Source organism: Uloborus diversus, chromosome 9 (assembly GCF_026930045.1).
Source record: "Uloborus diversus isolate 005 chromosome 9, Udiv.v.3.1, whole genome shotgun sequence".
Lineage (NCBI taxonomy): Eukaryota > Metazoa > Arthropoda > Arachnida > Araneae > Uloboridae > Uloborus > Uloborus diversus.
Window position 1 is genome coordinate 99,728,639 of NC_072739.1, and position 18,557 is coordinate 99,747,195.

General features: G+C 33.1%; 1 protein-coding gene across 1 annotated transcript in view; it reads right to left on the reverse strand.

Moving 5' to 3' along the window:
• LOC129230392 (protogenin B-like) overlaps positions 1-18,557 on the reverse strand; it is a 215,315-nt gene that overhangs the window by 11,418 nt on the left and 185,340 nt on the right. Inside the window, exons 16-21 of the mRNA XM_054864791.1 lie at positions 18,010-18,140; positions 16,010-16,177; positions 13,200-13,358; positions 11,700-11,805; positions 10,630-10,843; positions 8,298-8,411 (exon numbers count right to left, since the gene is read on the reverse strand). Coding sequence (XP_054720766.1) covers positions 8,298-8,411; positions 10,630-10,843; positions 11,700-11,805; positions 13,200-13,358; positions 16,010-16,177; positions 18,010-18,140 — 892 coding nt within the window. The remainder of the gene's footprint in view (positions 1-8,297; positions 8,412-10,629; positions 10,844-11,699; positions 11,806-13,199; positions 13,359-16,009; positions 16,178-18,009; positions 18,141-18,557) is intronic.

Sequence of the window (18,557 nt, forward strand, 5' to 3'; positions counted from 1 at the left end):
CAGTATTGCATAAAGGTTGACATGCAAGAAAAATCATCTTGCATTAATGCTGCCTCAATGTTGTTATGTTACTCCCTTTATGCTGTCAGCAGGCTGCCACAATATTGGCTGACAAGGTGTATGCAACATAATATCAGGAAAATATCAAGGTAGGCTGCTTTTGTAATATTGCATACATATTGATATGACAGGATAATATCAAGATGTTGTCATGACAGCATGAAATCAAGGTCTAGGCAAGATGATCTTGCTTTTGTAATCTTGCATACGTATTGATATGACAGGATAATATCAAGATGTTGTCATGACAGCATGAAATCAAGGTCTAGGCAAGATGATCTTGCTTTTGTAATATTGCATACGTATTGATATGACAGGAAAATGTCAGGATACATTGACATGACAGTATGAAATCAGCACGTTTGCAAGGTGTTTTATCTTTTTATTTATTTGTATTATTTTCACTTGAAACTCGAGAATTAAATTTCATTCTCTAATTATTTCTGTTATTCTTCAAGATCGTTTTCTAGCCTAAGAATATTTCCTTAAAGCTGACATCTGATCGGAAATTCATATAAAGGTATTAATAGTACTCGCAATTTAATTTCAAAAATGAAAGTTTCTTCGTTTTGCGTAATACTTGACTTATTTTTTAAATTCATGCTTCTAATTGTATTATAAAGACATAAAATGCCTAGTTAGGAATAATTGCAGAAGTTTTTATAACACATTTCAGAGTAAAGAAAGCAAAATAATAAATAAGTAAATAAATACAATAAAATACATTTCCAAATGGATGTCAGCATTGAAAATATGAAAATATCCCATGGACAAAACACATGAATTTATCTTAAAGAATAACATAAATAGCCATTGAATAAAATTAATCTTACTCATGAGATTGAAGTGATAATACGAAATTCTGGGCTTCATGTCCTTCGTTTCAAAGTCTAGGGACGAAAAAGGTTATTTTCGGCCATTTCTAACATTGATCGCACATCGTCTGCGATATGACTTGTTTAGTACTATATTAATAAACAAATGCAGTTATCAGTCATTCATAAGTTATTCCTAAAACAATACTATTCCACACTAAGCTAAGCAACCAACTTAACGAAGCCTAAAGAACGCAACGCCAACGCCACGTGCAGCTCCTCTGAACCGACTGAAATCGTAGGTCGAAGGAGGAAGATGTGCCAGCAATTAGAGGGACGCTGGGTAGAAAGAACTGTGCGCATGCGTAAGTATCAATGAAGGTCCACCTGTTCTATTGTGTACTAATTACCTTGACGGGGACAGCATGAAATCAATACATCTTGGCGGCGTCAACATGTATGCAATGTTGTTATTGTAAGGTAATATCAATATTGATATTTTAAGATAAATGCAATGTTGCATACGTGTTGTTATTATAATATTGCTTTTTAATCTTTATGAAACACGTCAATATTGACGCCGTCAGTATAATATCAAGATCTGTCAAGATTGATGCAAGAAATTTTGCTATTAGGGATGTTCAGAAAATTGCACTAATGAAATATTTTTAAAAGAATTACAAGCACAATCCAAACAATAAATAAATTCAAGCAATAAAGAAACTTTTCATACTTTTTCAAGGTTTTCAAACACTAGAAAATGTGTGTGTGTGACCTCTTTTTTTTCCCCCAACAACTTTTCAAGGTTTTTCATGGGCGTACGAACTTTGTTTAACACGCGCTGCGGCGGCGTGCTTGGGAGAACAGTAACTTTTAACGAAATGAAAAACTTTTAAAATCTGATATTTAAGTAAAAACAATATAAAAGCGAACTAATCAGACCATAATGTTAAAAGTCTAAAGCGGACTTTACCATTGTTAGATTTTTAATTTAAACTTTCACAAAAAGTGAAAGAATCACTTAATTTGAAAAGAAAAAAAAAAAAACATTAAAAATACGTTTTTGCATCATGCAGAATCAATCCCTTTTCGATGTAAACATTGCATCACGTTGTGACGTCATGTGTGCGATCGGTTGCAATGACTCAGTCAAGTGAATGAACTTTTGGGTGAACCGAGTCACCAGTTCATTGTATCTTATAACCGCGAGAATTTCTTTGTAGATTGAGTTACTTTTTGATTGGCAACATATCTTTAACTTTCTTGCATTGGCAACACATCTTGTATTTTGCATATTCTTAATTTGAAAGCCATGTGAAGACCTTTAAATACTTCGAGCGATCTTTTTCGCTCTCTCTCTCACCTCACATAGCCGCAAAATGTGTTGTACGTGATTTCGTGATGTCTGCCAGTGCTCTTTACTCCTGGCAGGGCGTAATACAACGTGATGTCAATTTTAAAGTCATAAAACGCCTTTAGGCCTATTTTTGTATGTTACGTTAATGCCTTATATTCCTTGGAATCAGCATGTTCGTAAAACTGAATGTTTCGTTGTATTTTAGCGGCTAATCTTTGTCTATTCTTCTAAATGTTTTTAAATATCAATGAAGATGTTGTTCGTCAACTTTAGGAATCCTTTGAGGATAATAAATACAGATTTTCCATGAGGAAAAATGCTTCACGTGTTTTTCTTTCCAACTTCAGGCTGTGGACATTTTTTTTTGCAAGTTCACTTCTACTAGCGGTGTAGTAAGTCTAAATTTCACTACACTTAATGCTCACAAGTGGTTATGGGCCCAGGTCACCTGGACTTTGCAATTCCTGGCCATAACCTGAAGAACTTGGAAAATTTGAATTTTTATACTCTGAAGAATTTTTAAAACATCGTGAAATTTTTGAAAGTATGGAAGTCCCTACAATACCTTTACTAAATGCCAATAATTGGAATACTTGGAAGAGAAACATACAAGTTGTCCTGCGTCATTCGGGCAGCTGGGAATTCATCGAAGCTGACGAAAAAGAAAAGAAACTTGAAGAAGAAAAATTGACGTTCCGAGATAAAGCGGAAATAAATCTTAGAAGAACTCGAGCTTATACTACCATTTATCAGTTCCTGTCAGAAGAATTCAAGCCTCTCATCGAATGCACTACTGAAGGAAAGATAGCTTGGGAAATCTTGTGCAAGTATTTTGAACCTGACACCCGTGCCAGATTAATATCCCTGTTGGATAAATTTTTTCAAGTCAAGTTTCAAGAAGGCGAAACTGTTGGTCTTTTCATCTGCCGAGTGAAAGCAGCTGCGTCACAATTAAAAGAAGTTGGCCATGCGATGTCCGACCTTTACATAGGTTTCCAGTATATCCGGAGTTTACCCCCTGAGTTTGCATCCATTGTACAGCAAATCTACAGATGGTCTGACGTGGACTTTACCCCATTGAAAATAGAACAAGAACTGTTGCTCGAAGCAAATAGAATTTCTGAAATGAACGTTCCACTACAGACACCTGCTGTGTATGTGACCGTTCCGAATTCGCTACCTGCCGGTAAGATCCATCCTTGTAAAAGTAGTTGTAAACCTGTGTCAAATTTTAGTAAAAATAGATTTAAAGGGAAATGTAATTTTTGTGGGATTTTTGGGCATAAAAAGGTTGATTGTTTTAAATTTAAGGCAAAGTCAAATTCTAAAAATTTATCTCAAGGGTCTTCTAATTCTCAACATAATGTGAGTGAAATTAATGAGTCAGAAGCTTTGAATATTACTTCATCTGATTCAGATATAACGTGGATTGCCGATTCTGGAGCTACGTCACATGTCACTAAAAATAAAAATCTTTTCTCTGATTTTAGGCCAGTTAATAACTTAAAAATGTCTATGGCTGTTGACGGTAAACAAAGCAATATTTTAGGGATTGGTACAATTCAATTGTTGGTCAAAATTAATGGTAGACATAGGAAAATTATCTTGAAAGATGTTCTGTACAATCCTGAAATCCGTCGTAATTTATTGTCATTATCTAAATTGGAACAGGAAGGTAACAAATTTGTTGGTCATAATACCATTCTTAAAGTTTATGACAAAAATTGGAATCAATTATTTTATGCAAAGCGTAGAAATGACATAAATTTATATTTCTTTAAGCCTAATAGATATTTGTATTTGAAAAATAGTGAACATTGTGATAATTCTGAGCCTGTTTGTAACATTTCTGAAAAAATTGGTAAAATTTCACCTGAAGATTTATGGCACAAGAGATATTGTCACATTAATTATGAATATATTTCTAGAACTAGCAAAAACAATAGTGTTAGAGGTCTTCCTGAATTGAATAAAAATGTTAACTATTGTGAAATTTGTAAATATACTAAAGCTAGGAGTATTTCTTTTAAATCGATTGGGGCCGTGAGATCTTCTAAACCTTTAGAGCTTATACACATGGATGTAGGTGAAGTCCCAAATTTAACTTTGAGGGGAGAGAAATATTATTTATCCATTATGGACGATTTTTCAAAACGCGTTGCTGTATACCCTATGAAATTGAAGTCGGATGTTTTCAATATTTTTGTAAGATTTTTAAATCGTAATGAAAGGCTTTTAGGGAGGAAAATTAAATCAATTCGTACAGATGGGGGGAAAGAATTTTGCAATCAAAATTTTGAAATTTTCTTGAATAACCGTGGCATTAGGCATGAGAAAACTAATCCCTACACACCAATGATGAATGGCATAATTGAACGGTTTAACCAGACATTAATGGGGGGAGTTAGAGCACTTTTAAAAGAGAGTAACTTACCTTCGAAATTCTGGGGGGAAGCTGCATTTTGTTTTTCTTATGTTTGGAATAGGTCTTGTCATGGGAGCAATCATACCCCGTTTGAACTGTTTTTCAATAAAAAGCCTAACGTGAAACATCTCAGAACTTTTGGCTGTTTAACTTTTGTAAATGTTCCAAGCCAGAAAAGAAAGAAATTGGACGATAAATCTAAACCAGGAATTTTGTTAGGTTACGCTCAAAATACTAGAGGTTATCGTGTCTGGCTGGAAGACGAACAAAGAATCATAGAAACATGTAATGTCAGTTTTGATGAGGGAACTAAAGGGGCAGATGTTGTACTAGGTTCTGGATCAAGTAGTCCAAAGGTTATGAAATACTTACCTGACAATTTTGATTATGAATATCCTGTAACTTCAAATCAGGGAGTGGATGAGCTTTCCGGTGATAGTCCTAGTGAAGAATTAAAACCTTGTTCCGAAATTAATTGGTTGCGTCAAGCTGTTCCTAGACCATCAGGTGATAGAACTGATATTTACTATAGGATTGAAGGTTCAAATATTCGCTTGCGTTCTTTAAATGAAGTTATTAAATATTGTAATGATAACAAAATTGAATTTGATGAATCATATTTTGACTTTTCGGGCAAAAATTTAAAAGAGGGAAAGGTAATAGAAATTTTAGAGGGAAATCTTGCTGAAATTAAACTTCCATTAAATTTTAAAGAAGCCATTAATTCTAGGGAATCTAAACATTGGATTAACGCGATGGATCAGGAAATACAAACCATATATAATCGCGGTGTATGGGAGTTAGTGGATCCACCTGAACATAGTAAAATTTTGGGAAATCGGTGGGTATATACGGTAAAAGAAGATCAGCAAGGGAATATTGTGAAATACCGTGCTCGGTTATGTGCCCAAGGTTATCTTCAGGAAGCTGGAGAATCATTCCAAGAAGTTTTTAGCCCAGTCATTGATTTTTCTATAATCAGATTGTTTTTCTGTATTTTTGTATGTCTTTTTAAATGGTGTCATCTGCATGTAGACATAAATAACGCTTATTTGTATGCTAATTTGGATACTAATGTATATATGAAACAACCTAGTGGATATGTACTAGAGCCTGGTAAAGTTTGTTTGTTAAAGAAAGCTTTGTACGGTTTACACCAAAGTGGCAGAATGTGGTACTATCAACTCCATGAAACACTTTTGAAAATGAACTTTACTAGTTTAGATTGGTGTAATTGTTGTTACATATATAAAAATAAGGTTATTCTTCTTTTTTATGTTGATGATATCATACTTTTTGGCAAACTAAAATCTGATTTGAATGAAATTGTAAATTTTTTAAGAAATCATTTTGAATTAAAAATTTTGGGTGAAATAAGAAAACTTCTGGGTGTTGAATTTCAAAACATTGATGGTAATTGGTATATTCATCAGACAACATATATTAATAAAATTGTCGAGTTGTATTCTAGTTATAATATTCCAATTAGTAATGTTCCTATTTCGGTTGGGGTGGTTTATTCAAAAATTGATTCGCCTACTAGTAAGTTAGAAATAGATAAATGTAATTCTTTACCATATCGAAATTTAATTGGCTGTTTATCCTTTTTGGCTAGTAGAACTCGTCCCGACATAACATATGCTCTGAATATATTTTCCCAATTTCAATCTAATTATGGTGAAAAACATTGGCATGGTTTACTTCGTCTTCTTGGTTATGTTTTGTATACGAAAAATCTTAAGTTGAAGCTATCAAATATTTCAAATTTAAATATTAAATGTTATTCTGATTCAGATTGGGCAGCTAGTAGAGATGATAGGGTTTCAACGGGAGGTTACATCATTTTGCTAGATAATGCACCTATTATGTGGAAAACCTTTAAGCATAAATGTATTGCTCTTTCCACTATGGAAGCCGAATATGTCACTTTGACAGAGGCTGCTAAAGAATTTGTCTGGATCATGAAAATTTTAAAAAATGAAAATTTGAATTTAATTTTGAAAAATTGTGAAATATTTTGTGACAACATTGCTGCAATAGATTTTTCCAAAAGTCCTATACAAAATCAAAGAAGTAAACATATTGATATCAAGTATCATTTTTTGAGAAATTTAGTAAATGAAAAATTGTTTAAATTAATGTATGTGAGTTCTAAATTAAATTTAGCTGATGCTTTGACAAAACCTTATACCAAATCTCAACTTGGACATTTTTGTGACATTATTTTTGGGGGGGAAAAATATATAAACTAAATTTGAACTTTTTGGGTGTGTAAAATTTTTGTGAAATTCAATGGTGACTTTGTCAATTTGAATTTATTGTGAATTTTTCTGATTGTTGTGCATGTTGCAAAAATGGGGCCGCTTGTTAGATTTTTAATTTAAACTTTCACAAAAAGTGAAAGAATCACTTAATTTGAAAAGAAAAAAAAAAAACATTAAAAATACGTTTTTGCATCATGCAGAATCAATCCCTTTTCGATGTAAACATTGCATCACGTTGTGACGTCATGTGTGCGATCGGTTGCAATGACTCAGTCAAGTGAATGAACTTTTGGGTGAACCGAGTCACCAGTTCATTGTATCTTATAACCGCGAGAATTTCTTTGTAGATTGAGTTACTTTTTGATTGGCAACATATCTTTAACTTTCTTGCATTGGCAACACATCTTGTATTTTGCATATTCTTAATTTGAAAGCCATGTGAAGACCTTTAAATACTTCGAGCGATCTTTTTCGCTCTCTCTCTCACCTCACATAGCCGCAAAATGTGTTGTACGTGATTTCGTGATGTCTGCCAGTGCTCTTTACTCCTGGCAGGGCGTAATACAACGTGATGTCAATTTTAAAGTCATAAAACGCCTTTAGGCCTATTTTTGTATGTTACGTTAATGCCTTATATTCCTTGGAATCAGCATGTTCGTAAAACTGAATGTTTCGTTGTATTTTAGCGGCTAATCTTTGTCTATTCTTCTAAATGTTTTTAAATATCAATGAAGATGTTGTTCGTCAACTTTAGGAATCCTTTGAGGATAATAAATACAGATTTTCCATGAGGAAAAATGCTTCACGTGTTTTTCTTTCCAACTTCAGGCTGTGGACATTTTTTTTTGCAAGTTCACTTCTACTAGCGGTGTAGTAAGTCTAAATTTCACTACACTTAATGCTCACAACCATAAAATACGGACTTTGGCGGGAAAAGCGAACCATTTGGAAGCCCTGCACAGTAGGAAAGATAAAATGGCAGCTGCACGTGGATCGCGGAAAAGGCGGTAGCCAAAAGTCGAGGGGAAAAGTTAAAAAAAAAAAAGGAATCGGAAACTAAAAATATAGGAAAATATAGGAATTATAGGAAAATAGGAACTTATTCAGAAATATAGGAAAATATAGGAATATAGGAACGCTGCGATGCCTGCAGTTTTGTTCATTGATTGAAAAAAGAAGAGAAGGATTTTCATGAGAAGTAAAATATTTTTACTTCAGTGGTAAATGGGTGATACAAATATATTTTTTAAGAAGCATTTACAGCATGCTTTAAAACAGCTATATAGCTAATAGCATATAAAAAAAACCATCACTTGAAACATCATCTTTCTCATAGAAAAGTAATATATTGTCTTGAAGTAAAAAGAAAGTATTACCTGAGGATTTTCCACAGGATCTGCACTACTTCTTGAAGAAGATTTGCTGGGACCACACAATTGCTGAGGAAACCCATTGGCTCGACCATTGCACATTGCAGTAGGATAACCACCCTTAAAAATAATTAATATTTAAAAATTATTCAAAACTTCACATCTTTATTTTGTCCCTTTACATTTTTAGCAAGTAAGATAAATTTAACAATAGTTTAATGATTCGCGACATCCATGATACAGTTTTACATTTCAGACCCTAGCAATCAGGTTCAACATCATTGGTTATCATGCGGTTTAACACAAACTAATCATTTAAACTTTCTAGACTTAATAATTTTCCCATACTTTACAAAACTTCAAGTTTATAAGATGAAAATTTCAAAGATATACTGGGAAAAAAAGAAAAAAGGTTAACACATATTATTAAAATTCTTCATTAAATCAGTTTTTCTATTTGCTAAAACTGAATGAAATAACAAAATTAAGTTTTTAAAGAGTTTTAAAGAAAAGAATTGTGTGATTGATACAGCCCCAAGTAGCATCAACTCATCGGATTTTGCTCGGCCGATCATCGACTCCTCCTAAACTCATCGGGTAACGCACGCTGATATCGTTGTGACAAAAATCCGAGAACCGGTTTTCAATGAGCTGTTTTTTATCAGAAAACTATATCCTTACGATCAAATTTTCTGATTAGAATTTGTCGGTCTACATTTCATCAGAAAAAAATATCGTTTCGAACAGTAGCCGAGAACCAGTTTTCGATGAGCTATTTTTTACCGGAAGACTATATCCTTACCATCAAATTTTCCGATAAAAATTTGCTGAGCTACATTTTATCGGAAAAAGAGATCGTAACAATAAAATTTTCTGATGCAAATTTGCCAAGTTACATTTCATCGGAAAAAAAGTAGGTCGTTTAAATTTTCCGATGAAAATTTTCCCAATCTAAAATTTTTTGGAAATCTCCCAACTGCTAAAATAGGATACGTTTTATTATTCGAATATCTGACGATTGATCAAACATAAGGCTATACCGATCAACCAACATTCAGGGTTGAGAATCGGAGACTTAGACTTTGACTCCGAATCCAACTTTTGGATTTTGGTAAGATTTACTGCGACTTACTGCAAAATTAATTCAACTTCAACTCCACGATTCCGACCCCGATTACCTAACTGGAATTGCGAACAAAATGAGGCTCCGACTCGTGAATGACTTCTCTCTATATCCAAAACAATTCCACTCTGTTCAATTTGACTCCCAAAATTACCAAATTCGACTCAGTTTGCGGACAAAATTATCGACTCCGACTCTTCACTAGATGGCGCCACCAGCATATTCACTGAATAAAATTCTCACTTTCAGTTCAGAAATTTGTCATGGCCTTGGCCCCCGATAGATGGCGCCACAAATGAGTTTCCATTTAACACATTATTTTCCTCCTTTGCTAAGAACATTACTTGTCTAGTGGTTAGTATACGGAGCTCGTACTCCAGAGGCTAAGGGTTCGATTCCCGGCCAAAGCAATTTAGTTTAAACTCATGAATCACGTTCATCAAAAGTAATAAATTAGAAATTAAATAGTTAAGAAATTAAATAATCAAGATATTAAAAAAAATATTAAATAATTGTCCCAAATGACGGATTTCAAAATGATGTCATCCGAAAATACCTCTCCTGAAAGATTACAAGATGGCGGACAGGTCACGTGATCATCCAAGATGGGGGCTATCCAGGATGGCGGATCCCCCTTCCCACTGTTGAATTGTTTTCCTCCTGCTTGTCCCTATATCGTGGCCATTGCTACTTCTCATCGTATTTTCATTCAAAATTCATCGCCTCGGAACAGCACTGCTGGTATATTGCTCCAAATCTCATCGTATTTTCATCCAAAATTCATCGCCTCGGAACAGTACTGCTCGTATATTGCTCCAAATCTCATCGGTATAGGGAGCAAAATTCATCGGATTTCGATGATCAAATTCTACTATTGCCGATGAGACATATTGGAGCACTTTCCGATGACAACTCATCGGAATCCGATCATCGGTCAATCAAAGTTTGATCGGATTTTGATGAATGGCAGATGAGTTGATGCTACTCGGGGCACTTCATTAAATCACTTTCTTTTCTTTTTTTTGTTATTTACTAACTCTGTTAGAAACCAACTTTTGTTTTGCGCATTCAGAACTTCTGTATGCCTCATATTAAAATTACTCTCATCTTAACTAACAACTCATCCCAAATTTGCAAATCCTAAAAAAGGAGATTAAGAAGTACGATTTCTGATGCAAGTACATGAACCCACTTTTTTTTAAAAATTAAATTTACCTTGGTATCCAAATGATGGTCATTTGAACCATTCGGATAGGGATTCAACATTGGTGTGAAGCATTCCATTTCTTGAACTTCAACATCTGGAGTTCTTTTGTTTCCAGAGGTCCCACCTCTTAAAATATTGCCATTAACCTGTGGAATATAACCATTTCCACAGCAGATGGAATATCTTCCATCGGTACCAGGCTCCGGAGGAGTAGGACAACATCTTTTTTAAAAAATTAAGTAAACATGATACATAAAATTTTGAGACATGGCATATGCAAAATGCAAATAAAGCAATAGTGACAAGAAAAACTGCAGACAAAGTATAAGATCCTAATTTCAGAGTTCCGGAAGACCCGAAACCCAGATTTTCCTCAAACATATTTTTTTTCTCCAAACTAGGGGGATCCTGTACACAGGCTGCTTGTTTTTTAATAGAAATATAATTTAATAATATTATTGATCGGTATTGTGCATGATGTATAATAATAAAAAATAGCATCCACAGATCATACGTCGCTGCAACTTATTTCCGAATTTTTTTTAAAGCTTAATAAAGTATACATCAATTAAGACTGATCAGAAAAAAAAACTAAATCTAGTGCAGACATTAGTAAAACTGCTGAAAATTATAAATAGACCACTGTACAATAAGCAGCATAGTTTCGTTTATTTAAAACATTACTTTATGCATAATTCCAGTTTTATGACAATCCCATACAAGCAAGTATTGATACATTCAGATGGGTTTTGCAAGTTGGTTTCTACAAAATAATCAGAAAAGCAGCACACTTAATTTTAATTGAAAGGCTGAAGATTATAAATGTTTAAAACTCTGGTGTGCTTAATGTTCAAAATAATCTTGTAATATACAAGGCAACAAAACAGCCTATTGTTAGTAACAAAAAATTTATTGTTATTGTCTCATTTAAAATCTGCAGAGCCCAAACATATGTTTGAAAGTCACTAAATTCATTGCATTAGACAGAACTTTTGAAACAGCATAAATATAAAACGTAGCAATGATGGAATGTAGGAAATTGATTTCTTTGAAAGGTAAAGAGACGAGAAAAATATACCTGCTACGACAAATGATGATGAATGCGCAAATAATGATGCAACCCACACCTATAGATATCCCTAAAACAATACCAAGAAATGGGTCTGGAGGCTCTGCATCAAACACTGAAAACACAAAAGGATGTTGTTTAACACAGAAAACGAACACATGAAATTACTTGAGCATTAAATGTACACCACAATGACTGATATCAGCATGTAATTATTTTAATACTAGAAAGTCGTCCGTCATGGTATGACCGGTGAAAATTTGCTTCTATGTACATTTGAACGCAGCGATTGCCTGTTTGGTGATATTTTGGTAGTTTAAGTTAAATTTGGCCTAATTCCAGTGGATTACACATTAACTCCAGTAGATAGCGGTCACTGTTGACCAATTTTTACGTTTCTTTATTCTCCTAAAATGAGTCTTACCAGTAAAACATTTAAATCACCGGATCAAGCTCAGCCTTGTCACGATGAAGCATTTCCCTGCATGTTAAATATTACCAAAACATATTATCAAATGATCATACCGTGGCGCGAGTTTCAGTGTTGAAACACGCGGGTTACTTCCTCATCGGCTATTATTTATATGAGGATGAATGTTTCTGACTGAACAAATTACAAAACAGACAGCCAGCAGCAGGGGCTTAACTGGGCTGATCTTACTGAACTATTGTACTTATTCAATTGATCACCTCTAGCACTGTTAGACACATGAGTTTTTCACAACTATTGACAGTGTCAATATTGCCATTTAGTATTTTAATGTAAGTTTTAGAGCAAATTAAACTGCATTACTGAAAAGAATATAGGCAAGAAAAGTCTGTGAAAGTCCTCCTCCCCCCCTTTATTTTTGTTTTTTAAAATAACAAAATAATTTAGATTTGAAGTATTTATTTTATTATTTATTTAATTTTATTATTATTTTCTGGATATGAACAAGTGAATGAGTTAAGAAACATTTAGTGTTTTTCATGCATAAATTTTATTTGCACATAAAACCATTTAAAATTATATTTGGAAAAAGTAACTCATTAAATAACTCAAAAATGTTTTAATGAGAATTAGTTACTATTAAGGAAAGTGCATAAGGTAGGAACAAAAGAAAATTTATTTTCCTTGAGTACTAACTTCTACACACTAAAATAACTTCTGTTTTTCGGAATAATACACTTGCAAAAAGGAGCATTGTTCTGTTCCCCGCCTTGAAACATTTTAGATTGATAAAAAAAATTAATAAAAGCATAAAAATTACTTAAAAGAAGCAGAAAATAATGAATACACAAGGTATGACAATTAAATAACTGTATGACTGGAAATAATAGAACTTATTTCAGATTTATGTGGTTTATTTTTTGTGTAGATTTAATCTGTTCATTGTTTCAAAATTCATACATATACCACATACATACACATTAATTCTTACTTTAGTGTAAATTCAAAGTTAAAAAATAAATTCATGGTAAACATTAAAACTAATTTTTAAAAAGAAAGAAAAAAGCATTGTTTCTTACTTTCTTGACTAGGTAATTTAGAGTTGTTATGCCGAACAGGTATATTTATTGTGATTGCTGAAGTGGCAGGGCTAAAACCAGCTTTATTTTTCGCTTTCATACATAAGTAGTAAAGAGTATTGCTTGCAAGACCAGTGAGTAATGTAGTAGATTCAGAACCTTAAAAGAAATGGGATAAACAATTGATTTAAGTCATTATTGCTTTTAACTAAAATTGGTATACTACTTGCAGACAGTGATGCGATGAAGAGGGGGGTTTTGGGGTTAAAAAACCCCCAGAGGCCTTGGTTTAGCATTAATGCCAATCCAAATACAGTAATTTTTTCCACATGTACATGACTGTTTAAAAAAAAAAAACCTTCCAGAAGGTATTTCTGGCTGCGCTAGTTCTTGCAGATGTCGTATACATGAACGCAGAGCAGAAATCATGATCAGTTTACACTTTGGTTGTAAAGATGGGAGAGATTTGACAGAGGAAACATGGCATTAAAGGTGCATTTTTTAAATCATAAATATTTATTTTAAAAGCGCAACATACGCTAATTTTATCCACTGGACTCACTACAAGTACTTTCAACGACTTAGGACTTTGTTGATGCAGATAAAAATTTAACCACAAATCAACAGAGAAAGACTAGAAACATCTGACCTGAAATAATTAGTGGTGGCAAAAATGCTGAAGAAGAAATGGTAAACGCTTATACAAATCACAGTACATTACACTCCAGGCTCCTACAAACCTACCACTATACATGGTTTAACTGTTTTCATTGTATTTTGTAACTTTAAAACAAGGCTCTCCTACAAATATATCTATACAATATCGACATTCAGTTCGAAGATTGATTTACACCATATTCGACTCACTAACACATATTCGACTACATAACAAGGTCCCGCACATCTATTACAACAAATGGTTTAACCAGTTGGGTGACCCTGAAGAGGGTTCTGTTTTTTTATCCGGACCAGGAGTTCCATTCCAAATCCAGCACCTTCAGAGGTGCTGATTTGGAATAAGAACTTGGAGGGCTTTTGTGATCACAGACATATTTAACCTTATAACTGTCATGTTATTTTGATGGTTTGGGTCAAAAAATTGTCTTTTTTTTAAATTGAAAAAGTTAAATGTTAAATACAAAATTAAATTTTCTTAGTAGTTAAAAATTGATATTTTGAATTACATGCATGCAAAATTTAAGTTTTGTAGCCACTGCATTTTTGCTTGAGGCGACTGCCACTTAGTGTAGCAGCTTCTAGTGGAGCATTATTTTGTAAAAATTTAATAAATAAATAAATAAAAAATTAAGTACATAGATAAAAATAAATAAATAGAAATACTTTACACTTTGAACGAACATTAACCTCTGTCCTTTGAAACCTTCAGTAAAGGGCTGTCATCTATAGCGTTGAGCAAATTAATTTTTCGCAAGCCTGAATCGAATTTAACAAGATGAAGCAGAAAAAAAATTCTCTTGATATATATATATATAGCCTGATTTAAAGAACCTCTATTTAACTAATTTAGCAAATTTTTCTTTTTCCCCCAACTAAAAATGAAGGCAAACATCCCTACTTACCGAATGATAAACCCTGAATTAATGAATTACTTTTAACAGCCGATTTTTTTTTTCTTCTTAATTTGAGTTAGGAAATATTGGATTGTTTTCCAAATGTTATACCCATATTGTCAGAAGCAGAAAAAGACATTTCTTGGAATCGGCCATTTTTGAAGGGTGAGGTGGCAATCAACGAATATTGATTCTGATGCAGAAAGCAATAATGAAACTCCCATTAAAATTGTTACTTTTCAAATGCTTTGCATGGCTTGAAAACTGTAAATACATATCTCATGCAGCAGGCTGCAAATGACACAGTATTTCAGTGTCAAACATCTATTACTCAGTAGTTTAAAGTTTCAAATTAACTAGTTTGTAATAAGTCACGAAATAATGAATAAAAAGTGTACACTTTCTAATTATGGATATTTTTGTGCAGTTGCTTATTATGGGTTTTAGATAAAGTGAGAGCAATTTTTCAATTTCTTTTTCACATCCCGATTTAACGTATAAAAGTTTTGGTTACCGTGAATTGGTTAAATCGGGGTGTGACTGTATTGGAGCATAACAATACGATGCATTCAAAAAAAAAAAAAAAAATCCCAAGTAATACTCAGGGACATTTGGACAAACAAAGGACACAAAGGGTACACAAAGGACATTTGGATACATAAGTCTTCCTTCTTAGTATTCATAAAATAAAAAATATTTAACAAAAAACATACATGTAACTTGAACTATTTGCATTTTGAAACTACATAACCTTATTTATGTGTATACACATGGTACTATTTGACAATTACAATGCACACTTTAATGCTTCACTTTTCAACTTCATTTGTAGTTTTTTTTTAATTTCTATTTTTCACTTGTGAACTTTTTTGCGATCTTCAGAGCCTTTACATGATGGTGAGATCAGTATTTGATTTTCAAACAAATTGAGATTCAAATGTTTAAAATAAATTTAAATCCAACTGAAAAAGTGGAAAATTTATTTTTCCGCATCTGAATGTTTTTTTTTCTTAACAGTTAAATTGTCCCTAAAACTCCAAATGTTCCCCATACAATTGAGGAAAAGTATACAACACTCACATGACCAATCTAACATATATTAATACAACTGAACTAATCCGGTGCAAAACTAACATATGAATTAGAAAATATTTAAAAAAAAAGGATTAAGTTTAAACTAACAGAAGAGAGGAGAAAAAAGTAAAGTGCATTCAGTTTCAAAACCTTTTAACATTATACCTTTTTCGTCAACACTGTGCCAACCATCAAGATTTTGGTCAAAACGAGTGGTATACAGTACACGATATGATGTAATGATTCCATTTGGATGTCTTGGAGGTACCCAGTTTAAACGCACAGACTTTGTGTCAATGGGACCCCATTGTAAATCTTCAGGTGGAGATGGTCCTGTAAATGCATATAAAAGTTTAAAAAAAAAAATAATAATAATTATTTCTTAGATTAAACCAAAGGTCTATCAATTGCAAATAATGTTAACAGTGAGAAACCTGAAGTTGAACTATGCTGATTTATGAGGTGTATTTTGGCAGTAAGTACAGTTTTGAAAAAAAAAAAAAATTGGTAAAAAAAATCAGATTTTCAGCCAATTTTATTTTTACATGAAAGAGCACACTTTTAACTATTTTTCTACATCGTTACCACCAATGTTCAAATACTTGTCATAGTGGGTTACCCCAGTTATTCTACGCCTTCTCCATAGAAACTTCCTGCCAATGACGATAGCCACAATGCCACCGAGTTAAGTAGAATAAAAGTGGGTAATTAATGTTGAAACCATTTTCTGTCAATAATAGTTTCAATGTACATTTATTGCTGTAATAACAATGTGCAAAAATAAGGAGATTCCCTTTTTAAATTGAAATGTGACAGCTTTTCACATGTTTAAATAAAAATATGTTTCATACATATTTTTTAATTTTTAGTGCACAGGCAGTTTTAATAATTTTTTTAGTGCACATAATCTGGAATCCAGTCTAACTAGTTTAGAGTTTCTTTTAATTGTTATCTCTGGTGGTTTAGATTCTATTTTAAGCTATAAGGTCCCCACGTAATCCACAGGGACAATTCACACTTAGCACAACATAGTGCATTAACCAACTAGAGCCAAAGTATACTACAAATTCATAATAAAATCTAATGAATCAAAAAATCATTCTTCTTGACATGATGGAACATTAATAGAAAGCAATTAACACTTGCAACATTAAAAACGAGTAAACAAAACAACAGACTTAAACTGAAAATATTTAGAGGGAAAGAAATGAAGGAATGAAATGCTAATAAAATGTGAAGGGGGAAAAAAGCTCTTATTGTCAGATTTTAATTTCACATTCATTCCATTTTAATAATTCAGTAATTTCATTACACAAACGTTCAAGTAATTTACAATAAAATGTTAGTAACGCAACCAAAACAGCTAAATATTTAATTTTAAAAAGCATTTTCAACAAAGTATAAGGGTTGCCCAAATGAAAAGTGGAAAGGTTGAAAAACATAATACTTTCAACGTAAATCAAAAGAAATCGTCATAGGCGTTGAAGCACAGGTCCCTGCATTGCAGCAGCAGGTTGATGCCTTTGCTGTAGAAAGATCGGGGCCGATTCCTGAGGAAGACCTGCACAGCTTCCTTCACTTCATCGTCAGGTTTCCCCAGTAATGTGGCCTTAAGATGTGGAAGTCACATTGCGACAAGACCGCATTATACCGGGGTGCTAAAAAAGTTCCCAACGGAAAATTTGTTTAGGGTGGTCTGGGTTTCCTGGGATGATCTTTGTGGATGATAGTGCAAACCGTACCTTTACTCAGGTTGAGTTTGTCACTGATTTCACTGGTCTCTTAATCCTTCGATTAGCTTGGATAATTTCATTAACGAAGGTAATCGAACTAACGAATCATGATGTTTGCTTGGCTCAATCTCGGCAGATCTGATATCGTTTGCCACCGTTAACCGTACCACTGTGCTTTCCGGTCTGGACGCATCCATGGATAGCACGACTTTAATTTTGTACAATTTCCTCCACTGCAAACAGGTTCAACCACTGAATGGCATTTGAGATACAAACCTCATACCACCCTTCATATACTTGTGTAGTCGGGCTCTAATTAAATCATTCATTCTGATTTTATTGCTCATATCCACTTTTCATTTGGGCAACCCTTATACTAACCATTTACAAAGAAAAAAAATAAAACGAGTAAAGATTTTAAAATGTTCTTACTAGCTTCATTTGTACGACATTCCACGGGTTGGCTGAAAGGCCCTTGGCGCTTGCTACTATCATGTGACCTCACAGAAAACTCATAGAGTGTGTAAGGTTGAAGATCCATAATCACTACTTCTGTATTTGTACTAAAAATATAAAGTTTAATATAAAACTTAACAGCAGATGCAAAATGCATGCACATCTTATCTTTAAGTATTAGAATATGTTCAAATTAATGGTAGGTAGTTTTTACTAATGATGTATACAGCAAAGTTCCACTGTACTATCAATGTTCAAAATTGTCAAATGCAGATTAAAATTAATAAATTAGTAACTAAAAAAATAAACAAGACACATAAACAGGGAAGCATATATGTAAAATTTTATTAATTTCTGCTACAAATTTAAAAACACATCAAGTAGTCCTTTGTGTTCACCAGGTCAGAGAGTTGCTTAATTTAAAAGAACTGCCAAAAAAACTTTTCAGTGTCATGAATGCATCTCAAGGAAACAAACATTGAAACATATATCGCTTTTATGCATTCTCTTTTAAAGTGCAGTAA